Genomic DNA, 26,900 nt, shown 5'->3' on the forward strand with positions numbered 1-26,900 from the left:
AAATGAAGGAAATCCTGTCATTTGCAACAACATGGATCAGCCTGGAGGACATTATGTTAAGTGAAATAAGGTAGCCACAGAAAGACAAATACTACATGATCTCACCACTCATATGTGGAATCTAAAAAAAGAAAAAGAGGTGATATAGAAACAAAGAGTAGAACAGTGATTACTAGAGACTGGGAGGGGAGGAAGGAGAGAATGGGGAGAGGATGGTTAATAGGTAAAAGGTTACAACCAGGAGAAATAGGTTCTAGTGTTCTATTGAACAGGAGGGGGACTATGGTTAATAGTAAAACATTGTATATTACTAAATACTAGAAGAGAGGCTTGTGAAGGTTCTCACCACAAAAAGATGATAAATGCATGAGGTAATAGATATGCTAAATACCCTGATTTGATCATTATACAACATAGATATTAACCAAAACATCAAATTGTTCTCTATAAATATGTACAATTCCAATTTGTCAATTAAAAAATAAAAAACCAAAATCTAGAAAACAAATGGAGAAAGGGTAACTTCCTTGGAAACCTGATGAAGTTGAATCCTAAACTAGGAGTCAGAAAGACCTACTAGAACCAACTGTAGAACCTCCCAAAACCTTAAGAATTGGCAGTAATTCCAGGAACCCCTGGGAATGGGGGTGGAGATGGAACTACAGGTCAGAGAATTGGTTGAATGACTATGGAAACACCAAGCATTGTATACAAAAATAGGGTGTAAAGGCAGTTTTACACACTGAATGCTGAGACCCTGGCCCTCTTCCTAGCTTGCTCGCAAAGTATTAGTAACCAGAGCCACACCCTCCAGGCAGGAGACTGAAAGGAAAGATCTCATGACATTGACATCCAGGATTCCCTAAGTTATATTACAAGCCTGTTTCTTTCCCACCACACCAGGTTGTGATATTCTCCAAATCAGATTTAAAGAGTTGTAAAACAACAATCTTGACAATTGGTTTTATTGAGGTTGGGGGTATAGGTGGGAGAAGAAAACAGTACAAAAAGCCACCAGCATCACTGTGGTCCTAGTGTGACCTTGCTTGCCTATGAGGACTGGTTTTCATTCCAGCACTGCTTTTCTCAAAGCCCTAAACAACAGGCTGTGTCAGATAGCCTTGGTTTTCAGGTTTTCAGCCTGAGCTGTTTGCTCCTGTGAGACCCTCAAATTTATTTCACCTGTGTGTCTGGTGGGAGGGGGCTGATCTTCAGTCACCCTTACGGCCCTGCTTACTTCGAACTCAGCATGTGGTAAAGAGAGCATGGCCTCCAGGGAATATTCTCCCACCAGCTCCTTCCTCTCCCTGCAACTTGCACATCCTGGGTGGCCTCTCCCCACTTTTGTTTGCCTCTGTTAAAAAGTTGAGGCCATAGAGACTGTGGAACATGAAGCACAGGCTTTTTCTGGAGGTGCTCTCTTGGTGTCCCAGGTTCTCACTTGCTACATTGCTCTGAGCCCTTGGGAAGGCTGAGGGAGGATGAGATGATGATATTCTAGGAAGGAGGAAGACACCCTCAGGATTAATAATAATCATGATCATAGCAGCCATGATGGCTGTACCAGATACTGTGAGATGCACTTTCCTATATTATCACAGAAGTCTTCATAAGCCTCTATTTCATGGATGAGGAAAGTGAGGCACCAAGTGATCAAGATCACACAGCTGAAAGCACTCTCCTGAGCCACCTGGACGTGAACTAAGTCTGTCTCATTCCAAGGACATCACTCTCCCTACCACCTCCAGTTCCTCTCAGGCTATGCAGCTCACCAGCAGAGGACTTAGTGTGCAGCTGTTATTAGATCAGTGACTTTCAGTCTTGGCTTCACATTATATCCACTTGGGGAGTTTTTTAAAACCCCGTTGACTCCATTGAGAAGCAAGGTTGAGAACTACTTAGCATATACACCACATAACCCTAGAATACAAATCTGGTATCATCTTAAAAGCTAATGTTAACCTCATTCTTAAACTTTAAGATTACACCTTGGGTAATCTCATGACCACTTTGAGCATCTTATTTACAAATTTATTTTCATATCAAGCTAATAGGCATGGTAACTAAACAAAAACACAGAACACAGCAGCTTCACTGGGTTTGGGAATTCTAGTTGCTGCCATACATGCCTATGTGTGGTAGGGAGTCATAATTCTGAAGAGTTAGAAAACACAGGTTCAAGTTTCAACCCTTTTACTAGATAGGAAAAACCAAACTGCTTTTCTTTGTGCTCATACTCAACACACAACTCTTCTGACATCAAATGTGGGGGGCAGTGGGTTCCCACACTAGCCAATTCTCCAACTTTCCAGACACCAACTGGGTGTTCTACAATTTAACTCAATTTTTATACTGTCTACCTGGCAATAGCGTCAGCTCCCATAAGTCAAGAGCTCAGCCCCACAAGATGCTCCCACTTTAGATGCCAGTCACAAGTCCAGGTTGCCACCTATACTTTTGACTGAGTGGCAGTAAATCAGAGGTTCCCACAACCCCTTCCTCGGGTTTAATAATTTGCTTGAACAGCTTACAGAATTCAGGAAAACCATATGCTTAGTAGCTTACTGCTTTATTAGAAAAGAATACAACTCAGGAACAGCCAGAAAGAAGACATGCCTAGGGCAAGGTGTATGGAAGGGGCGCAGAACTTCCATGCCCTTTCTGGGCATCCCACCCTCCTAGCACTGTCATGTGTTCAGCAATACAGAGGCTCTCTGAACCCTATCATTCTGGGTTTTTATGGAGGCTTCATTACATAGGCATGCTTGGTTAAATCACTGGCCATTAGCAATGAACTCAACTTCTAACCCCTCTCCTCCCCTCCCCAGAGGTCAGGGGTTCCGGCTGAAAGTTCCAACCCTCTAATCACTTGGTTGGTTCCCCTGGCAACCAGCCCCCATCTGGAGGCTTTCCAGGAGCCGCCAGCCACCAGTCATCTCATTAGCATACAATAAGAAGCTGTGTGCCAGGAAACCAGGCAGAGACCAAATATATATTTCTTATTATGTCACAACCACTTCACCACCTTTGTGATCTTGACCTTGAAATGTCTCGTGAAACTGAAAGAAGCCAGCGTGATTTTTGAACAGAAGAATGACATGCTGGGGGTGGAGGACAACTTTTCCCAAATACTGGAAAGCTAGAGACAAAGATGTTTTCAGGGAAGTCAGGGTATTAATAATGCCACCCTTATCCACACATTCCAACCTCCATGAAGTTGAGGCTATGGAGTACAATCTAATGTTGATTCTGTCTTAAGCATCAGGAGAGCCTTCTTTGTAAGAATTCCTTAAATGGAAGCATATGCAGTATATTACTGGTCTTCTTCCAAAATGGAGATTTAAGTTCAAGCCTGCAAGAGCAGTGGCATAACAAGAATCCAGTGTGACTTCATATACCATAAACATCTTATCCACTAGGGAAATGAATGCCAGGAGGGGCCCCATGACAAGGATTGCTGTATCTGCCTTTGCCTGTGTGGTCACACGTCTCTGACCCAATAAATTAGGATCTTACTCTAACTAAGTGGGTGTATGGTCTGTCTCTATATCACCTGTATGCTTGTAGACTGGCAAAGGAAGTCCTGGATTTGAGATTTGAGTTGGGGGAAAGAAAGGTGGTACAAGTGGGAAGAAGTAATTACTTCTTAAACTTACACACATAGAGGTGGTTTAGGAGCCTGCCAAGAACCTTTTTATCTTCCCCAATCTTTGTTCAGTCTCTCCCTTTCAGAAAACGAACAGTGTGTCTTGCCTACGATCCAATTTAATCATGCAGCCTATTTGCCCAAACTTTGCTTTATAAGCACCAGGCAGGCACATGATCTCTTCCAAACTTTGTTTCTCGACATTCTGGAGAAGCATTAGTTTGCTTGTGTCTGTTGATTTGCTTGTGTCCTTTAAGCTTGCTTAGCAATAAGGCTGCAGGAGGCAGGGTGAACAGCATGGACTTTCACAGGTGGCTCTTGTTTCTCCCTGCTGTGTTTATTCCACCTCTGCTTCAGCTCATTTTAGACTCCTATTTCTCTATTAAGTCTTGACGTCAGTTTTTATGTTATAAAACTTATGTTTGTGCCTGTTCTGTTATAAACCACCTTGAAGCCTTTTTGAAAAAATGAAAGACATACATCACAGACCAACTCTGTCATCTCAGACCTCCATGTCTGTGGTGAGAGCACAATATACACCACATCAGGGGTCTTGCTGGTAAAGCTCTCAGCTGGGGATGTTGCCTGGCTAGGGCACATCTGGAGATTCAGATCATGTGGAGCCACCCAAGAGACCTGGCCAGGCATCTGAGACTCTAGCCACATTACAGGGGCACAGAATGGTGAGCTGACATTCTAGAACATTGAATCGCTCAGCCCCATCTCCACGGGAGCTTTGCAAGGAAGCTTGTTTGCTACAGTGAGTTATACAGAACAGAATTATTGGAGTTTTTATATTGGATTCTTGCAGCACCTCTGTGAATTAGCATAAGATAGAAAGAACAGAGGTTTGGAGTAAGACAGACCTGATCCGTGAGCAGGAGAAGGACACAAGGTCTGTAACAGAAGAGGTTGGCCGTATAGCAGGGTACTTTCCCTGCCACCCTATCATGCACCCCCTCCCCCATTAAACAGAACCCAGCAAGCCCAGCTCAGACAGGGGCATAAGGAGCCAGGCAGACTTTTTCACTGGTAGCAGAAGCTTGTCACATTCTACTTTAAATGTCATATAACCATTTTTTCAAATGGATATAAATTCCTAATTTGGCTTTTTCCTTTACACATTCCTTTGGCATATGTACTAAGCACATGTTAGAAAAAAAAAAAAAACTAGCTGTAGTTCACTTCTGATTTTCTTACTTTAAAATGATCGTCACTTCATACTCATGCATATTTCATTATGTAAACCGTAAGATCCTTTTTGAACTCATGGGAGGAAGGGTAGGCAAGTGTAAAGATACAGTTTTGTGGGTCATACCAAGTTCGCACCTACAAGAATTCCATAGTGAGACCTATTTCCACCCACGTGACTTCCAGTGCACAGATATTCAGCTGGATGTATCTAAATGTCACTGCAGAGCATTTGTGAATGGTTATAAAGAAGAAAAATGATACAACATGCTGCTTTGAGGCCATTGGTTTTTTCCTTTTTTTCTTTTTTGTTTTTACCTCCTGAAGTTCAAAATTAGAACTTTATTTAATTAAATACACATCTTCATCTAGGCTTATGTTGTTAGAGAAACTCCTGTTTATCTTAATATCTCTGAAACCAGGATGTGTCTTATGGTCTCTGTGAGCCAGATTCATGACATAGTTACCATTGCCTGTGATGGGTGAATATTGGTTGTAGTTGTTCACCTCATCATCTCTCCATTTGAGGCAAATGCATCATTGGTGCTATGTGTATTTAACTGCTGTTTTAAAAGCCTTCACAAAGATTTACTGTGATTTAGCATTGAAACAAAAAGTTGTTGTGTGTGCAGAAGGGCAAGCAGAGCAGCAGGCCAGGAATTTGATATTCATGGAACAAATGTCATCATTGTGAGAATGGTCTCCATTCCATATTGCAAAGCAACAACCGAGTTCTACAGGGGACCAAAGGAAAGAGGACACTCACAAAGCAGTTGAAACTAGGTATTTTGTTGCTGAGATGCTTGCAAAAAGATTGGCAGTTACACACTACTTACTATAACTGAAGGCAGCAGGGATGTATGATAAACTGGTTAGATAAGTCTAAAGGAGTTCTTTCAATAAGGATAGAATAAAGATTGTAAATGGAAGAAACCATTGTGACATAGTTTAATTGCTAGCTTTTTTCTTTCTAACTGGCACAAAAAAATAGTGTATTTCTTCTTACATTTGATGAAATATGGGACCTAAAAAAGAAGAACTAGGAAGTCCTACCCACAGCAATCAGTCAAGAGAAAGAAATATAGGGCATCCAAATTGGAAAACAGGAAATCAAACTGTCAGTGTTCTCCAATGATATGATCACATATATAGAACACCCTAAAGACTTATCCAAAAGGCTCCTAGATCTGTAAACAAATTCAGCAGAGTCTCAAGTTACAAAATCAATGTACACAAATCAGTAGTACTGCTATACACCAACAACAACCAAGCTGAGAATCAAATCAAGAACTCGATCACTTTTACAACAGCTGAAAAAAAAGAAAACCCTAGGAATATACTTAACCAAGGAGGTGAGAGATCTCTACAAGGAAAACTATAAAACACTGCTGAAAGAAATGACAGATAACACAAACAAATGGATTCACATCCCATGCTCATAGATGGGAAAAATCAATATTGTGAAAATGACCAGACTGCCAAAAGCAATCTACAGATTCAATGCAATTCCTGTCAAAATACCATTACAATTTTTCACAGAACTAGAAAAAACAATTCTAAAATTCATATGGAACCAAAAAAGAGCCCACATAATCAAAGCAATCAATACTAAGCAAAAAGAGCAGATCTGGAGACATCACATTACCAATCTTCAAATTATACTACAAGGCTATAGTTACCAAAACAGCATGGTACTCATATAAAAATAGGCACTTAGACCAATGGGACAGAATAGAGAATCCAGAAATGAAACCAAATACCTACATCCAACTGATCTACAAACCATGCAAAAACATAAACTGGGGGAAAGACACCCTATTTAATAAATGGTGCTGGGAAAAGTGGCAAGCCACATGTAGAAAAATGAAACTGAATCCCTATCCCTCACCTTATACAAAAAATCAACTCAAGATGGATCAAAGACTTAAATCTAAGACATGAAACCATAAAAATTCTAGAAGATAACATTGGAAAATCTCTTCTGGACATTGGCCTAGGCAAAGAATTTATGACCAAGAACCCAAAAACAAATGCAACAAAAACATAAATAAATAAGATCTAATTAAACTAAAAAGCTTCTACACAGTAAAATAGGCAGTGTAAACAGACAGTATTTACAAACTGTGCATCCAACACAGGACTAGTATCCAGAATCTACAAGGAACTTAAATCAGCAAGACAAAACCAATCCCATCAAAAAGTGAGCAATGGACATAAAAAGACATTTCTCAAAAGAAGATATACAAATGGCCATTAAAAATGAAAAAAATGTTCAACATTACTAATCATCAGGGAAATGCTAATTAAAACCGCAATGAGATACCACCTTACTCCTGTAAGAATGGCCATAATTTAAAAGGCAAAAATCAATAGTCATTGGTATGGATGTGGTGAAAAGGGAACACTGTTACACTGTTGGTGGAAATGTAAATTAGTACAACCACTATGGAAAACAGTGTGGAGATTCCATAAAGAACTAAAAGTAGATCTATCATTCTATCCAGCAATCCCTCTACTGGGTATCTACCAAAGAATAAGAAGTCATTATATGAAAAAGATATGAGCACATGCATGTTTATAGCAGCACAATTCACAATTACAGAGATATGAAACCAACCTAAGTGCCCACCAACCAACGAATGGATAAAGAAAATGTGGTATGCATACACTATGGAACACTACTCAGCCATAAAAAGAAACAAAATAATGTGATTTGCAGCAACTTGGATGGAGCTGGAGTCCATTATTCCAAGTGAAGTAACTTAGGAATGCAAAACCAAATACTGTATGGTATCACTTATAAGTGGCAGCTAAGCTATGATGATGCAGAGACATACAGAGTGATATAATGGACTTTGGGGACTCAGTGTAGGGGGACCTTGGGAGGCGGGTGAGGGATAAAAGACTACATACTGGGTACGGTGTACACTGCTCGGGTGGCAGATGCACTAAAATCTCAGAATTCACCACTGTAGAACTCATCCATGTAACCAAAAACCACCTGTACCCCAAAAATATTGATATAAAAAATATACCTAATAATAGAAAAGTGAAAAAAAAAAGACAAGCTATAGTTTCCTTAGATAACTGTTGTACCTATTGCCCAGTTGTTACATGAAAAACTCATAAAATTTACTCCTAGAATCACATATGTCTACCACTTATCTGGCCACAAGCTCACTTGTCCTTAGATGGTTTTGACACGGGCAACAAAAATTTCATGGCATCCTTGAAGAAGGAAGCTATTAAGGAGTCTATGGTCTTTTTTTTTTTTTTTTTCCTACTTTCAAGATGAAGTCTTGCTCTGTCACCCAGGCTGGAGTGCAGTGGTGCAATCTCAACTCACTGCAACCTCTGCCTCCCAGGTTCAAGCAATTCTCCTGCCTTAGCCTCCCAAGTGGCTGAGATTACAAGCGCGAACCACCATGCCTGGCTAATTTTCGTATTTTTAGTAGAGACGGGGTTTCACCATGTTGGCCAGATTGGTCTCGAACTCCTGACCTCATGATCCGCCCACCTTAGCCTCCCAAAGTCCTGGGATTATAGGTATGAGTCACCATACCTGGCCAAGTCTATAGTCTTACAGATGGAGATGCTGAAGCCCAAGCCCAAAAGCCTCCATTATTTATTTATTCACATAGAGCATGAGAATGTGCTGCATGGATGCCCTTGTCCAGTGCTCCAGGTGGACTCTCTGGGCTTAAAGGGGAATAAAGGGGAAGGAGAGGAAAAGAGGGTAGGGAAGTGGTTTCTCTTTAAGCAGTTATTCATTCTGCTCTTGGAAGTTTTTATTTTCTCCAGCCTCTGCTCCAGGACACCTTCCCTCCAATTCACTCTTTCCTGTCCCTTCTCCCCCAACCCATAGCTACTTATTTTGCTTCTGTTCACTCCTCTCCTCCCTTCCCATCCCTCTTCTAAACTTTGTGGTGGCAGATTAGTTGAGGTGGAGAAGGATATGGGAGCATGTAGGGAGAAAGCAACACAAACAGGCCTTGGGGAAACACTTTAAAAACTTACTGGGAACCTTCCCCACCTCAACCCCTGCCATCTCTAGATCAGGAGTTGGCAAACTACAGCCTGCCATCTCTTCTTATAAATAATGTTATATTGAAACAGCCACGCCCATTCATTTACATCAGATCTGTGGTTTCACCCTACAGTGGCAAAATTGAGTACTGTAATTTTGGTCAGGGCCATATCCATCAAGCTTATAATGTTTACTATCTGATCATTTACAGAAAGTAAAGTTGTTGACTCCCATAAGTGCCTCCCTGAGAGTATTCTACAGAATTCTCATTCTGCAAAATGTTAAATATGTATTGCTGGCAAGAAAATTCTATAGTCAAATCATTTTGGAAGCCCTGTTTTTTAATTCCAGGACTTCTTAGAGTTTTTAATAAGTTAATGTACTTTATGAATTTCTAAGAGGTCGCCATAGTTTGCAGCATTTTCCCAAGTTTATTTGGGAACCCTTTTCTTACAAGTACAGAGTGATGGGTAGAGCTCCTGAGAACACACTTTGGGAAATGGCTCTTTAACAATAGCCAAGATATATTGTTAAGTGAGAAAAACAAGGTGTGTCCAGGACACTCATCTGTGTGAAAAGTGGGAGAGGGAAAATGCAGGTAAGTGTTTGCTTGTGACGTTTTAATTGTGTCTGGAAAGGTCCATGAGGAACTGGTAATGCTACTCACCTTGAGGCGGGTTAAAGCTGGGAGAGAGACATCACACAGTAGTTATTTTCTGCATCTTGACTTTTGTATTATGCCAGTATACTTTATTACCTAAACAATCAATTAATCCATCCGTCAGTCAACATAATTAAATTTTTAAACCAAAAGGTAAAATGGTAAAGCACTTGGAAAACAGTTTGGCAGTTTTTAATCAAGTTCAATAGACAATTACCATATGTCCCAGAGTTCCATCTCTAGGTATTTTCCCAAGATAAATGAAAACATATGTCCTCACAAAGAATTTTTAAACAAATGTTCATAGCAGCTTTATTCATAATAGCCCTAAACTGGAAACAATTCAGCTGTTTATCATCAGATGAATGAATATACGAATTGGTCATATCCCTGTAATGGAATACTACTCAACAGTTAAAAAAAAAAAAAAAAAAAAGGAGCAAACCACTGATACCTGCAGCAAATGGATAAATTTCACAGATGTTAGGCTTGGTGAAAGCCAGACACAAAAGATTCTATTTAATTTCATTTTTGTAAAAATCTAGAACACACAAAAGAAACCTACAGTGATAGAAAGCAGATCATTTGCTTGGAGTGAGGGTTGGGGAGGAGATTTAACTGTAAAGGGACACAAGGGAACTTTATGGAGAGACAGAAGTGTTCTGTGTCTTGATTATGGTAGTGGCTACACAAGTGTATACTTTTGCCAAAACTCGCCAATCTGTGCACTTAAAATGGTGAATTTTATTGTATGTAAATCATACCTCAATAAAGTTAATTTTAAAAAGAAAAGAAATGTCTCTTAAAAGGGAGCAATGAAGGAGTAAGGGATATTCAATAATTTTAAAATGGGGTCAAGCAGCCCTACAGTTGATTGCAGAAGGTTATTGTCACCCTCTAGGCATCCGTTCTCTGGAACCCCCAGAGAAATACAAATGAGCAGCCCATAACTGACTGCATTTGTTCTTTGTCTAAGCCAGCTGAGGGATCTGGTCTGAAAACTAGTTCTTCAGAAGCAAACCTGCTTCACCTGATTGAAGGTTCCCACTCACCATGAGTGAGGCTGGTGACCTTTCTCCCACTTTTTGTGTGCTGTCTCTGATGATAGTCCCTCCGTTTTCTGGAACCTTGCCAATTCCAAGTGTAGCCCCAAAGTCATTTTGGGTGTACCACCTGGTGAAAATGTGAGCAGCACATCAGACCTCACTGCAGCCTTGAAAGATTATCCTCAGTGGGCTATCTCCAGTTTACAAACCAACTGGACTTCAAGGTAAGAGACAGTGAAGAAGCTATTTGACTCTTAGAACACATTTCCTGATTAAAATACTATTATGAATGGTAAAAACAAAAAAATATAGGCTGATCTCTAAAAGGCCACTAGAGTTCTAGGACATCACAGCCCTCATGTAACCTCAAGACCACCTGTATCCTTTGTTCCTATTCCCACTTCAAGGTTGTGTCTCTTCATACTGGACATAGGAATCAACCTTACTCGCAGACCTTTAAGGATAAGTCGTCTTTCCTGTGACACATTTTTAAACCTTTCAATCATTTCTGCTTATAGCTGTCTATCTAGAGTCATATGTAATCTAGCAGACATTTCTAGGCATTGCGACAGACCCACTAGGGACTGTAGCACATGCATTAGAGTGTGGCCAAGCCAGGTAAGGTGTGACTCAAAGAGCCTGCACTAAGAGCAAGACAGTCCTGGACTGTGGCTCAGCTCTGCTACATACCAGCTGTGAAGTTTTAGGCAAATTACTTAATCCATTTGTATGTTTTCTCATCTGTAAGATAACTATGATCATAATACCTAGTTTAAAAGGTTATCCTGTGGGTTTAATGAGGTTGCGGAGGAGTTCCATTTACTAATGCTGAGCAATAAAACCACCCCAAATATCAGCATCTTAAAATAATGACACCATTCATTTTGTTTGAAAGTGTGCAATCTGGAAAATACTTAGTGGGGACAGCTTGTCTCGGCTTCCGTTGGCATCAGCTGGGCTGAAATCACCTGAAGGTTTGCCCACTAACATGTCTGGCAGTTGCTGCTGGGAAGATTCACATAGCTGGAGGCTTGGACAGCTGGGACTCCTAAGCATCTCTCTCCATCTCTGTGTGGTCTCTCGAGCATGGCAGCTTCAGGGTAGCCAGATTTATTACAAGTTAACTTTCATGACCTGGGCTTGGAACTCACGGAATCACTTCTGCCATAGTCACAAAAACCTGCCCATATGAAAGAGGAGGGAATGCAGACACCACTTCTCAGTAAATAGCAACATCACATTGTAAGAACCTGTGGGATGAGATATTTTGGTGCAGTCATGTTTGGAAAATATAACCTGGCATAGTGGAAAACTGCTTAACACCTGGAAAAAGTAGGACCAAATAAATGATATGTATGTGACCATTCCTATCACCACCTCCCCACCTCACTATCACTTCTATAATTAACATTATTAGTGCTATTGCCAGTAAACCTGATGCACCTTTCAATACTGATGATGTGATGCTTGCCCTTCCTGCTGTGGGGAGTTGAGGGTCACAGACCCAAGGATACTTCCAGGAAATGCTGTAACAGAAACTTTGCTGCAGGCCCAAAACTTCCACAACATAATTCACTATGCATGAAGATGATATCATTGTTATGAGCAAAGATGGCTGCAAATACACAAGCTGAAAATAAAAAGGAAACTGGTTGTGGGTGGGGTGAAAAAGCCTTTTGTAGAAAGATGAGTTTGTTCTGAACCTGCAGCCTCCTCCACAGTGATGATGTCCCATGGAGCCCCTTCTTTCCAGCCCTCCACTCCTACTCCCCCAGGGAAACAAATGTGGCCAGAGCTTACCAAGTCCTTTAATTCACGATGTGTCATGCCCACACCATGGTGCAGGGGCTTCTTTAGATTCATGTCCCTCTCTATGACCCTACTGAAGACCAAGGGCAAATTTGGGGCTTTATCAGTTGTAACGCATTCATTTGGTAGGAGCCCAAAATAAAATAAAGGCTATAAATACAAAGTGCAAAATCATGGAGTTAATGTAAAATCTTTTCCTAATGGGAAAGGATCTCTGCAGCCACCTCTAATCCTCCCCTAGCTTATGGTGCTCTCAGGAAGCAGCTCTATTTAGAGGCTGACCCGCTTGTCACAAGCTGGCTCCTGAGCTCTTGCTGCTTCTCTCTTGCACTCTCTCTGAACCTGGGTTGTCCATCTGCCCCACATCCTGCTGGTGCTAGCACAATACAGGAAATAATAAACACACCTTTTGAGGTCATGCTTTACAAATGCAAATTATTTTCATTAAGGGCACACAGTTTAGATCCAATTTGTTCTTGGCTCTCTTTAGATTAAAAAGGTGCAGAGGGCAGGGGACCCAGCCGGACCAGAGGGTGTTGTTTCCAGAAAAAGCAGCATCTAAAGGAGCCGAGCAGAATGGGATAGAGATGTGCTATAGGCCACCTAACTACTTTTATGTCAAACTTACTACATGCGTGGACCATTTCTGTGTGGCCTTCCCTGCCCTGCCTTTTCTCCAATACTATTGTGATGAACAACTTGGTCTTCTCCTCTAACTGAATTGGTTAGTGATCCCTCTGTACTCCCTTAGGGAAGTACCTCTTACACTTTGGTCAGATCCAAATCACCTGGACACACAGCTTGCTGAGCCTTTCCCCAGAGTTTCTAATTCAGTCCATCTGGAACAGGGACCCAACAGTCTGTATTTCCAACAAATTCCCAGGTGATACTGATGCTGGTTGTTCACTCTTAGAATAGTTTTTCTGGCAGTACACATACCTTTATGATGGTATTTCTTATGTTCTGCTTTTCACTATTTTTTTTTTTTTTTGAGACAGGATCTTGCTCTGTCATCCAAGCTGAAGTGCAGTAGCGTGATCACAGTTCACCGCAGCCTCCTGGGCTCAAGCGATCCTCCCACCTCAGCCACCTGAGTAGCTGGAATGACAGGTGCGCACCACCACACCCAGCTAATTTTTTGCATTTTTTTAGAGACAGGGTTTTGCTATGTTGCCCAAGCTGGTCTTGAACTGGTGGGCTCAAGCAATCTGCCTACCTTGGCCTCCCAAAGTGCTGGGGTTATAAGCATAAGCCACTGCTCCCGGCCCGTTATTATTTTTATAGCAAAGACTTAGGTCAGTACTGTCCAATAGAAATATACAAGCCACATATATAATTTTAATTTGTATAGAAACCACATGAATTAAAGTGGAAAATTAATAATTAGCCCAATATATCAAAAATAATTCAACATGTAATCAATACAAAAATTAATGGAATATTCTACCTTGTTTCATACTAAGTCTTTGAAACTGCATATATATTAATATTTTTTACTTACAGTACACAACTACATTAGAGTGCTTAATAGCCAAATGTGGCTAGTGTGTACCATATTGGGCAAGGCAGACTTAAATAATGCTTACTGTGTACCAGACAGTGGTACGGACTCCTTACATGTTAACTCCTTTAATCCTCACAATAATCCAATGAGGTGGCTGCTGTTATAATTCTCATTTTACTGGTGAGGAAACAGGCACAAAGAACTTAAATAAATTGGGAGAGAGAAGTTGGAACCTTGGCAGTCTGGCCTCAGGGTCAGCCACTTTACCACAAGCCTTTCCTGCTCAACTACAACTCCCTGAACAGTAGGAAGGAAACATTATTTCTTTGTGTATCCCATAGCATAGGCAATGCTTAGCTCAGACAGGACAGCCAGTAAGTGTGTGCTGGATGAATTAAATGAGTGAGAAGAAGGTGAAGCACTGACAAGGGATTTGTCAAACATGTTCTGCCAACAGGATTAAGTGCCTCCAACCATCACTGTATATGACTGAGAGGAAATATTTTAAAATTAAATTTGAAATTGCCTAGTCATAATGAGCTTCCAGGATAATGGAAAGATGTGAGAAAATACATAATGACAAGAATAAAAGGCTTATATACCATCTATTAGAGTGGCAGTCATGATTAGAGTGACCAGAACCTGAAAGGAGTACATGAAGGAAGCCTACCTGAAAGGGGCAAATCCTTAAAGGGATGTTAAATTGGATGAAAGGAATACTGTGGAGAAAGACATGGGAAAGGATTGACAAGAAGGAAGAATTGTCTCCCTCATCATGAACATTAATTGAAATACCATCTGTGGCAGACCTGGTTCCCAGGAAGCAGATTAGGACCTGGAAATTTGCATACAGGAGGTTTTCCAGAAGTACTCCCAGAATCAACACCTTCAGGAAAGTAAGAGAAGCCGGATCAGGCAGGGGGAGAAGTTGGGCTGCAACACAGTCACGCCAAGTCCTTACCCAACCCTATGGGGAAGTCCAGAGCTGGGATGGCTCTTCATAGTCTTCCCAAATTGAAGCAAGGCAGCTCTTTTAAGGCACCTCCATTCCTTTTACAGGAACCAGTCATTGGATACTGGTTTCCCAGGAAAGGCGTATAACCTTGAGCAAGGCAGCTTTCTTAATCTGAGGGCAACAGCTGAAGAGAAGTTCAGCTGTGTGCTATTATCTGGCACCCCTTCTAGCAGCTCCGGAATGAGAACCTCATTGTTGTGGGTTGGGGGAGGAATCTGGGTAGTGGACTACAGCATCCACTATATCAACCCGATGCAAAATCTAAAAGAACGAAAAAGATGACATCATGATAAATGGAAAGAGCCAGATAGAATCCCAACCCTGCCAGCTTATCTGGGAAATTGATGCAAGGCCATAAAGCTAGTGAGTAGATTTATACCTAGTTTTGTGTAATTCTGGCATTTATTTTCTCTCCATACCTCCTCAGGAAAGAGAAAAGGGAGGACACAGGAAATACACATAGGGTGGTATTTATATTTTTGGGTACCTGGATTTGTTAGGAGCTATGGTTGGGGTGAGGGAGGATCAGCTAAGCAAATCTCAGAGGCAAGGAGCCACTTTCTCCTACTCCCCCTCTCTAGGACATAGGGGCAGCTACCCTTCTATTACTGAGGAAGGTGTTTCTACAAGAGACAACATCCCCAAGTTGGGTTGTGGTGCTTTGTCTCCCCACTTCCAAGCTTAGCCTGGAGATAAGAGCCTTTCAGGGGATGCACTTAAGCTTTCATCTTGGTCTTATTTTCTTGGGCTCAACTCAGAGGCAGGGTTTGAACTATATCCCTGGCTGGAATGGGGGCCAGACCAAAATGGAACAGCCCTAGAGAGCCTGACTCTCCAGGGTCATCTGTTTGTCATCTCCAAGGTCTGGTGAAGCTAGGAGCCCTTTAATCAGGTGATGAGCTCACCAGGAGCAGAAGTAATCAGGAATAACTACTAAAGAAGTTTGCAGCTGGCAGTGTCTATAGCTGAGAATAGAAAGAGGGAGACAGAACGGGGGGAGTATGAAAAAAACAGTAATAGACTTAGTTGTGCATCTTGGCTCCACCTTGAATGTGTGACCTTGGATAAATCTTTTAACCTCTCTGAACTTTAGTTTTAGGGAATGAAACACACCTTACAAAAGCTGCTTAAGTATCAAATCAGTTTTCGGGAGTAAAGTTATTTGCAGATGTGGTAGGTGCTTAATAAATGTGTGTTCCTCTTCTGAGCATAACACAGGGTAAAGTGTTTCTGCCTATGGATAAACTTTACAAAATTTGCCAGAATTTTCCCTACCAGTATGCATCGTATTGCCCATGGTGGGGAATGAGATAGTAGCAGCTGAATCCATGGCTAAGATCAGGATACTAGTTTATCTGGGATACATAAAGCCACACTCAGCCCTCAATAAATGTTCGTTGAATATGTAAATGAGGACATGAACAAATGGTGGAGTGGTGATAAGAGAACTCAGCTTTCCCTTCTTCCAGGAAGCCTTCCCAGGTTCCTCCAGCTTTCTTGGGTTCCGTGACAAGCTTCTACACATGCAATATGCTCCACCCAATGTGCTTCTGAATTATAGGCCATCTTCCATTATTCTCTCCTTGTTCTTTGTATGTTGAGCTTGTCTTCTTGGCTTGACATGGACAAATGGTGTTATTAGTTTTTCTACCAGAAAGCCACAGTGAATCATTCAGGTATGCAAATCCACAGATTTGTAGCCCAAAAGAGAATAATAAAAAAGTGGAGGGTAAGTACCCTTATAATCACATAGGACATGGGTTAAGATTTGTCCTTTTCCACCTCATAGGGTTTTGTGAAGATTAAGATGATACATGGACATTGATTAGTACAATGTTGTCATGCTGGACCCTTGTTGACTTCAGTAGTGATGGTACCATGTTCAAGAGGCTGAAAAAGAGACCTGGAGCCACCAAATGAGACATCAGGTTTTTTGAGGGGACTCACATACAGAGGAGTCCAGTGGTGATGAGCTGGACAGAACTGCATCTGCTGCTAAAAAGCATGCAGTTGAAATAGCATTTTCACTTAGCGCCCTCCCCCTAACAACCTCCACCTGTCAACTTTCATTTAACCCAAAACAAAGGGCTTCAGTCCCCTGTACAGCCTACATTCCATGAAATGGGCCAGAGGTTTAGATGTTTCCCATAAGTAAGGAATGAATCTCCAGATCGGCCACTTCCAGATTTCTTAGCTTGGAATTCCAAGCACACATTCTTCTTAGACCATAGCGTCATTCTCAGGATAGGCTTAAGGTAAGCCGTTGATGTCAGGTGCAGCCATACAAGCGCCTAGCACACAGTAGATACTCAATAAATGGAAATTTAACATTAATGATGTTATCAGTATTGATATTGGGGAGGGTGGTAGATAGTGGAGGAAGGAAAAGGAGAAGAAAGCTTTTTAATTCCCAAGCATGCACAGCCTGGAGGGCTGAGTTTCAGAATTCAGTTGTGAAATTCAGCTTATGCCCAAAACCCAAATTACACCTTGGGGTATGGCATCCTGCCTTGAAATGGGAAATTAGGCAGTCTCACAAGGATGCACAGCTGTGTTGCCTGAGCTGTTTTGTTCCAGGCAAACTGGAGTAGGCAGTGAACCTTTGGCAACTGAGGAGAGCAGGGCCAGACAGCTTTGCAGCCATCCAACAGAACCAAGTGAGAATACCAAGCAGCCTTGCACAGTGCTCCGGGAGAAGCCACAGGGGCTCAGGAGCAGGCACACTGTGTGCCAGAGGGAGCAGACCCCCTTCTTAGACATCAGCCCCTCCTCAGGTAGGCCTGCCCATCCCCTCTTCCTGAACACTTGGCCACTGTCTCTGCTAACCACTAGCCGCTGCCTCTTCTCCTTCCTCCTCAACAAGCTCTTTTGTGAGGGGAGAGGAAGTGCTGAGAGATGTCAGCATGCCTGGGAGAATGTCAGGTCAAAAGCCTCAATGTTCTTTTTAGGTAAGTGATTCTTAGGCATGATCAGGCCAGGACATTGTGTCTTTTTCCTTTTCTGGCTTTGGAGAATTTGAAGCTAAGGGTACAGATGCTGGTGTGCTCAAGTAAGGTACTTTAGGCAGGTCCCAGGACTCTCCAAGAGGTTCCCTAGGAGTCCCAAAGGTCCTGTTATGCTCTCTGATGAGTGCACTGGACCAGACCCCAAGCCATGGGCTGCAAGCTCTGGGGATTCAGTGTGCTGGGTTTATAGGAGCCAAGTGTTCTGGAGACACCACTGCAGGCCTGTCCCTTGCATCTCTAGGGAGTGCCTAGGTCCTTCATGAGGCTGTTCTATTAGCTGCCCCCCTAACAAAAACTCCTATTTGTCCTGTTTCCTGCTGCTGTCATCACAGCCTTCCAAAAGCATAAACCTCGAACCAGAAAGCAAAAGCTGAGACTTGTCTCTGTGAAATCCAAATCTTGGCAGACACTCTCACACCATCCTTTAGAACTCTGGAGAGAAATGCAGGCCAGTTTGCCTAGGTAATTAGGAATGGAGCTTACAATCGGGGGAGCAACTGTGGGACAAGAGGGTCTCTGCAGCAGATCAACAGGAGTTAGGTTCCAGCTCAGCTTTCTCCTGCCTCACTCTGGCCTGTGGGATGTGTGTGCATTTGATGCAGTTAATGTTAATCACAGAAGCAAGCAAAGTGAAAAGATAAATACATGCACTCACACACACACACACACACACACACACACACACACCCTGAATTGGCGTGTCACAGGACTGATGTTATTTACTGCTTGCTTTCATTGACATTGTCTCCAAAGAAATAAACATCTATGATTTTGTGGTAAGCATTCAGCTGCAAATAACTCAAATGTGTGGAATTATTCTTTCATTCTCACATGGTTTCAAAAGCATTATTGTGCTCTTATGATATATCAGACAGTGAACTAAGTTCTGAGGCTCCAGATGGCTCAGTTCAAGAACTCACAGCCCCATGGGAGGGTATAAGTTTAGTTTAGAAACTAAAACAAGAGTTATCACCTATTTAATGTGAGGCACTCTGTGGGGCCTTCCAAGCATCTTAATCGCATATTCCTATCCTAAAAGCACTCTGCACATAGGCATTATTTTGCTTATCATACAGCTGAGAAAAACGAAGCTTAACTAATTTGCCTGAAGTCTACAACTAGAAAATTACAAAGCCAATATTGAACCCAAATCCCACTGACCCCAAGCCCATGGCCCTCCCGCTACTGAAGGTCTCTTTGTGGGGAAGAGTCACAATAGGAACAGGAACAGAGTGTCTGGGAGCACTGGGCAGGGAGCCACCATTTCTACCTGGGGAGTTAAGGGACCTTGACCTTGCCAAGACAAAGTGACAGTCAAGTTGGGTTTTGGAGATGAATACATCATCACCGAGTAGGAAGGGAGTATGGGCAGAAATTGTGAACGATCCATGTCCAGCATCGTATGTGGCTTCCACATTTAAGCAACAGGGTAATCTAGCCCCATGGTACTGACAAATAAGCTTTGATTTTCATTCAGCCTGCTTGGTCAAGAAAGTAGTGGCTGTTTATATTACATGGGTGGTGTTTACCCTGATTCCGCACTTGGAATTTGAACAGGTTAAAAACTGTATGTTCAGGTCGTTGTCTCTCTGACCATTTCACCTAACTCCATACTTCGAATTAGAATGTTTAAAAAGTAAGAATCAGGAAATATAGACAGATAAAGCAAAAGTCTTAGAATTTTCCCTTCTCTCTCTAAGTGGACTCCAAAGCACATCAGTAGATAAATTTGATTAGAATCTATCAAGTAGGCTAAAAGAGATCCAAGGATCCAGAAGCTGGCATTAAGGCAGGGAGCGTCTCAGCAACCATACCCTTACTCCGCCACCTGCGTGCCCGCATCTGTGGGTACATGATCTCACACCAGGGTGCTGGGAAAGTTGCCTACAAGCCTACCTTCAGTTATGTCCCCTTCTAGAGCCCACCCCACGGGGTAGCCTTCACATTGCATTGTCCCTGCTGTCTGCCATCTATGCACCATTTTAAAAATATATTTTTAAAATTTAGAATAGTTTTAACTATACAGAAAAGTTGCAACAGTAGTACAGAGTTCCTAGATGCCTTGTTTCTACTTTCCTCTGTGATTAGCATCTTATATTACTGTAGTGCGTTTCTCACAGTTGGTAATATGGATACATTATTATTAACTGAAGTAGCACTTTGTTCAGACTCCCTTTTTTTTTTTTTTTTTTTTTTTTTTTTTTTTTTTTTGCCTAATGTCCTTTTTCTCTTCCAGGATGTCATCTGGGATACCACATTACATTTAGTCTTCATGTCCCCTTACGCTTCCCTTGGCTGTGACAGCTGCTCAGACCTTCTTTGCTTCTGACCCTTTGCAGTTTTGAGTACTGGTCAGCTATTTTATAGACTATCCCTCAACTGGGATTTGTCTGATGTTTTTCTTATAACTATACTGGGATTATAGGTTTGGGAGGGGAAAACTACAGAGATAAAGCACCTCTTTCATATCAAGGGTATATATTGTCATCATGACATTATATATATCCTAGGTCATCACCGTGGATGCTGGCCTTGACCACCTGGCTGAGGTCGTGTTTCTCAGGTTCTCTACTGTAAAGCAGGGAACAGTTTTTATGAGCTTCTTCCTTTTAGTTTGGGAGAGTACAAGCCAGTCTGGACTGATGCATTTGTGTTCTTTCCCATGATGTCAGAGAGATGTTCCATGAATATTAATGATCTTGTTATTTTATTAGAGGCTTAGTTGACCTTTTCATCCATCTAATTTGACTCTCATTTTTGTTTATTTGAGGCAAGTCTTTGAGAGAACACCTTTGGTATGTGAGTTTATGCTCCTGTCACTGCAAATTTTATTTCCTTCTATACTATTAGCTCCTTAAAGGAAATGGCTATGTCCTCAATATGCAGACACCATATAACAGCCTCCAGCTTTATTCCATCTGTTTCCCCAGCCCACTGTGTGTGTGTGTGTGCCAGGAAGCTTCATGGCCCTCCTAGTATGCATTTGTTCCTTACTTCCCTGAGGGAACCTGTGGCTGTCGATCAGAGAAATCATGATGCTGTAGAAAGAGCCTGGCATTGAGATGTTTCCCTTCTCTGAGTCTGGTCAGGAAAGGAGGACAGTAAGGAAACCCAAGTTAAAATCAGCCCGTTGAGCTCCAGCACTTAAAAGCCCTTGATGTCTCAATCCAGAGTGGTCACTGAAAGAGCTTTGATTTCACTTCTACATGGATGGTATTCCAGTTACTGCTGCTGCCTAACAAACCACTGCAAAACATAGTGGCTTAGATCAATAACAATCATTATTTTGCTCATAAGTCTGTAGCTGGGGAGGAGTCACTTGTCTCTGCTCTCCCCAGACTCAGCTGCATGGGCTGAGTCTAAGTCAGCTTGGTGGGCTGGAAGGTCCACTTTCAAGATGGCTCATTCACATGGCCAACAGGGTTGTACTGCTATCATCTGGAAGTTAGGCTGAGGCTGAAGGCCGTGAACCTCGGTTCCTTTCCACATGGGCCCCTCAGACTTCCTCGCAGCATGGCAGCTGGCTCCCAAGAGTAAGCACCACAAGAAAACCAAGAAGTAGCCATACCACCTTTTATGATCTGACCTTAGAAGTCAGGTAGCATCACTGCAGCCACAGTCACAAACCCACAAAAAAAAAAAAAAAAAAAAACCCACCCAGATTTGAGGGAAGGAACATAGACCTTACCTGTCAACAGGAGAGCCAAAGTCACATTTAGGAAGGGTAAGCAGATTGGAATGTACTGTGGTGGTCGTTTTTGGAAAACACCAGCTGCCACAGATGGCTAGTAAGTGATTTAGGAGGGTTTCTTATTCTTCAGCGAATATGTCTTGTAGCCTAGGTGCTGTACTAGATACGGGCATATAACATGTAATCAGACATGGTCCCAGTCTGGGCAGCTTCCACTTCAGACAGGGAAACAGACAAGACACTGGCCATTTCCATTCAGAGAGGTGAGAGCTGGAGTAGAGATAAGCTTATAGGTTATAAGCACACAAGGAGGGATTCCTAACAACAGTTTCAAGGCCCAGGAAGAATTCTCAGATGAGTTCTAGGTGAGAAATGTTTGTACCAAGTTGAATCAAATGACTAAGGCAAAAAAGCTAAAGCTGAAGATTAAAGGCAGCATAGTTGCCCCTAAGTGTTGCTGCATTTGGGGAAAGATTTGTTTTTTTGTCATGGTCATCACAGCTGTTACTATTATTATCTTCATCAAGCATTCCTCTACTCATGTAGGACATTTTCCTGGATCAAAAATTTCTCAGATTCCAGGATTTCTTGGGCAGTCAGGATCAGAGAAACCTGGGTTTAAATCCTGGTACTGCTACGTGGTGGTCATTTTGACCTCAGACAAATGACTTTAACCATATGTGAATGTGGAGATGACGGGGGACTTGAGCTGAAAATTTGTCATTCTTCCCTGTTTCTTGCCCCTGGGAAAAGGCCTATGCTTACTCTGTGTGGGTGTGTGTTCACGTGTGTTTGTTCATATGTTTTTTAGGAGGCCATGATCTGTCAGCCCCCTAGAGCTTCAGCACAAGGTGAATTCATGTTGGCTGGAGGCCATAGGTGTGTCTGGGGCACACAGGCCCTGTCTCACATGACTTTCTTGTGGGAATGTATTCAAGAGATTGTACTCTGGGAAGCAGTTTCCCAAAGTACAAGTCATGGACCTCATCAGTCTAGCTGTTGAACCAGTAATCTCAAAGATGTCTGTAATCTACCAAACAATGGTCCCAGTTAGCTCTAAGCAGAACTTTCTGTCCTTCAGCCTTGTTATCTGAGGCATGTTCCCAGCAGGATTTTATAGTAGGGAACATTTTAAATGTGGCAACCTGTAGTGAGGGAAGCAGAAAAGATTTGCACTCAAAACTCCTTGGTTTCATAAAGAAGTGAAGTCACAGGCATGGATTGCCTCTTAAGATCAGTCACCCAGCTCACCCTGAAGTCAGTGATACATATTTATTTTGGGTTAAGGGAAACCATGCTCCAAGGAATTAGAAGTTTATATTTGATCTTTAATAAAAGGAATCATTGGAGTTCAGAGATGGACCATATTAGAACACAGAACCACAGTGAGTATAAAAAGAACACTGGCCAGGCACAGTGGCTCACTCCTGTAATCCCAAAATTCTGAGAGGCCAAGGCAGGCAGATTGCTTGAGCCCAGGAGGTGGAGACCAGCAACATTGCAAGACCCCATTTCAAAAATTAGCTGGGCACAGTGGCGTGTGCCTGTAGTCCCAGCTACTCAGGAGGCTGAGGTGGGAGGATCACTTGAGCCCAGGAAGTCAAGGCTGCAGTGAGCTGTGATCACGCCACTGCACTCTAGCCTGGGTCACAGAGTGAGACCTTGTCTCAAAAAAAAAAAAAAAAAAAAAAAGAAATTTAGATAGATAGATAGATAGATACAGTGTGAGTTTGGCACATTAATGGGATTAGCAGGCAATAAGTTGGCCTGAGTCCCTCCCTGTCCCTAACGCTGTGTGTAGCTGTGTGGCCAGGGTAAATCATTTCACTGTGTTGGGCCTCAGCTTTCTCATCTGTAAACTGAAGGAGCTGATACCAGAGTCCCAACATCCCTTCCAATTAAAGAACAATAATCTTGAAATTAGAAAAGCCCATTTCCTCGCAAGGTTGTATGCTGTTGCTCATGCAGAAAACAAACTCCCTGATGGTCAGACTTAGTGTGCTTAGATGCTCTTTTCTTTTGTTGTTGAAACATCAATTGCAGAAGCTAAATTCCCAAGTGTTCCAGTTACCTATTGATAATAGAAACCAAAACAGTGGCTTAAAGCAGTAACAATCATTTATTTTGTTCAAAAATGTTAGGGTTGACCAGGCTCAGCTAGGCAGCTCTCATTTGGGATCTCTTGGGTGATTACAGTCCAGCAGTGGCCAGGGTCATCTTGCAGGCTCTTCACTCTCATGTCCGGTGCCTGGCTGGGGCTGGGACAGCTGGGGCTCCTCAGGCATTCCTGTTACTCTCTGCAAGGTCTCTTTATGTGGCCACCTCGAGGGAACTGGAGTTCTTACAGGGGCCCAAAGCCCCCAAGAGAAACCTGTAAAAGCTGCATGAGCTTTTTGGCCGTTGCCTCAGAAGGGATGTAGGGTGTCACTTCTGCCTCACTGTATTCATCAAGGCAGTCACAAAGGCCTACCTACATTCAAGGGGAGGGGAAATAGACTCTACCTCTTGGTGGGAAGAATGTCAGAGAAGAGAACTTGTAGACACAATTTAAAATCACACCAAGAGTCCAGGATGGTTCAGAAGACTTCTCAGACTGCTATGATTCTCTGTTAAAAGGGTTTAAAACAGCAATGCACAAAATATCTTGCAGTTGAAAACCTAGTTTAATGGGTAAGGAAGATCTACTTAGAAAGAAGAAACTTAAAATTATGAAAAAAAGATAAAATTCTATTTTTATGAATTTTCTGTGTAATAAATATGCCTTGTGTGTATATAAGCAATTTTAAGAGAAAATGTGTATGTATATATGTGTGTATATATAATTTTTGTTGTATATATGTGTGTATATATAATTTTTGTTATATATATATATACACACACATATATAATTTTGTGGGTTTTATATACATAATTTTTATTCTACCAAACAATGGAGTGTGTGAGATGTTAGGATTGGGGAAGAGGAGAGAATTAAATCAGGGGCTTCCAGTCCTTTTATTGTACTACTACAAGCTCCCCCAGTTACTTGCAAAATGAAGTTAATTTACTGGGTTGTTAAAAGAACACCAAATGTGTCATACAGAGCCCTGGAATAGAGATAGAAAAAAAACAAGACAGAAGAAAAGTCAAGAGACCAACAATAGAGAATCAGTTCTCCAAAGATGTGAATCATTGCTTTTGAATGGCAGAGCCCCCTGGGGAGATGGGTAGAGCAGAACAATAAATGAAAGTAGTCGAGAGCGTAGACTCTGCAGCCAAGCTGCCTAGGAACAAATTGCAGCTTGCCATTCCCCAGCTATGTGACCATGGGCAAGTTCCTGTACCTCTCTGTGCTTCTTTTCCTCAATTGCAGCAGGGAGCTAATAATACTACCTGCTTCATGAGGTTGCTGTGAGAATTAAATATGTCAGTACAGGCTTAGCCCTTTGAGCAATGTATAGTACATATTAGCCATTTCTCTTTTCACCAATTCCCTTGTTGCCTTTGCCAGATGCAAATGTCATGCCCAATATGGACTGCAGGCAGCCAACCAAATAAACAGAAGGAGGAGGACCTTTTCTTCCGTTGGGTCCTGAGCTCATGTATGCACTGGAATTTTCAGGAGGAGGAGACCTTCTTGCGATGTCTGGACACCCATCAATATGTAGATTCTACCCCACAACAATTGTCCATATTCAGACACGTTTTAAAAATCGGTTCCACATTTCAAGCATGTGAAGCTAGGTTTTAGCTTTAGTCTCTACTACATATTTGGAATTAAAGCCTCTAGAGTCCATTATGCAAATCCATGCAAATAATATGCAAAGAGGCAGTAGCCCCAGATTGTGGGGAGGGGGAGTGTGTAGTCCAGCACAAAGGGCCTTGAATGAGAATTTGCATGTGTTAGGGAAGCCCTGGGTTGAAGGCCTTAGATGTTTATTGTGACAGTGTGCATAGCATTCAGTTGTTAACCTTTTGTGCCAAAGAAGAGAGGTAAATGCTTGTCTGATTTCCATATTGAAGGTGACAGTAGAGGTTGGAGGTGGTATTTGGCTAGCACAACATTGTAGGGATTTTTATTATACAAATGAAAAGTTGCTTTGAAATAATGGCTGTGGTCCAGGCTGTGTCCCCAACCAGCTATGTGTTCTTGGACAAGTCACTTCCCTCCTTCTGTTGCCCACTCTGTGAAATGAGGGGATTGGATTAGGTGAAATGCCAGATCCCCTCTCACTGTAACATGTAAACATCATCCTCCAGGTAAAAATCCCTTGGCACCCACGGTGGCAGTATCTGTTCATTGTGCCAAAGATGTACTCTAAAGTCCAAAGAAGAAAGAGCTAAGAGGTAACTCTACAGTTCTAGAGAGAACAATAACTTCAGGGGATGCTGATAGCTGAGTGGGGGAAATAGGCATCGGCAACAAGGACAAACATAGTTACTTAGGCTGTGTAATCTTACAGCACCAAGGATTCCAGTCAAAGGCTTCCCAGCTAGGATGATGTTTGTTTGTTCCTGGAGTGCCAATGACGGGAAAGTCAGGGGAATTTTTTTCCCTGAGTGTTTTAAAGATCAGTCTGTATTAACCCCTCTCTCTGCCTCTGTGAGTGCCACAAAAGTTCTCCTAGAGGCCATGGTGGCTCCTCTCCCACCTGAGGGCCTGTCCCTGGGGTCAGCCAGTGTTGCTTCCAAAAGACTGCTGTGTCCTTGGTCTCTGGTCTTTTATTGTATCTGACACATCTGGTTCCTGGCCCCAGAGATTCCCCGGGCCCTTAATTTTAACTCCAGCTGTTGCAGCAAACACCAGCTGGGTGAAGGAAGAACCTGACAGCCCCATGGCCCAGAGCTTCTCTGATCCAGCTAATGGAGACCTGGCATCAGTCAGGAAGTGCAGTGATGAGCATCCCAGGAGCAGCCCTTGATCAGTGAATATGGGAGCCTCCGGGTGAGTGTTCTTTTCAGGCAGACAATTTGAGGTGCAGCCTACTCAGCTCCACTGATGTCCCCAGTGAGTTTGAGGTGCCCACCTGGACCAGCTCATAACCTGCCCTCAGATTGGTTTTCCCTGTTTCACTCATCTCAGACCCCCACGGCTGACCCCACAGATCATTTTCCAGTATAAACTTCCTGCACAAAAGCCCTGTCTCTGTCTCTCCTTTTTCAGAGGATCTCTAACATAAGGCATGTATATTAGTTTGCTAGGGCTTCCATAACACAATACCACAGACAGAAATGTATTTCCTCACATTTGAGGAGGATGGAAGTCTAAACTCAAGGTGCCAGTAGGGTTGGAGTCCCCCGAGGCCTCTCTCCTTGGCTTGCAGAT

The 26,900-nt window shown here is 42.4% G+C and overlaps 1 protein-coding gene and 1 long non-coding RNA gene across 8 annotated transcripts in view; one reads left to right on the forward strand and one right to left on the reverse strand.

The window, feature by feature from the left end:
- Positions 1 to 26,900, forward strand: part of TMEM108 (transmembrane protein 108) — a 377,511-nt gene that overhangs the window by 331,405 nt on the left and 19,206 nt on the right. The window contains exon 1 of one of the 7 annotated variants that reach the window (XM_063722212.1): positions 13,384 to 13,490. The exons of the other annotated variants lie outside the window; for them this stretch is intronic. Coding sequence (XP_063578282.1) covers positions 13,484 to 13,490 — 7 coding nt within the window. The 5' untranslated portion in view covers positions 13,384 to 13,483. Of the gene's footprint in view, positions 1 to 13,383; positions 13,491 to 26,900 lie in introns of those variants that run through there. 7 annotated transcript variants of the gene reach the window in all.
- LOC129058646 (uncharacterized) overlaps positions 24,794 to 26,900 on the reverse strand; it is a 28,648-nt gene continuing 26,541 nt past the window's right edge. Inside the window, exon 4 of the long non-coding RNA XR_008523912.2 lies at positions 24,794 to 25,759. This is a non-coding gene — a long non-coding RNA (uncharacterized LOC129058646). The remainder of the gene's footprint in view (positions 25,760 to 26,900) is intronic.

Source organism: Pongo abelii, chromosome 2 (assembly GCF_028885655.2).
Source record: "Pongo abelii isolate AG06213 chromosome 2, NHGRI_mPonAbe1-v2.0_pri, whole genome shotgun sequence".
Taxonomy (NCBI): Eukaryota; Metazoa; Chordata; class Mammalia; order Primates; family Hominidae; genus Pongo; species Pongo abelii.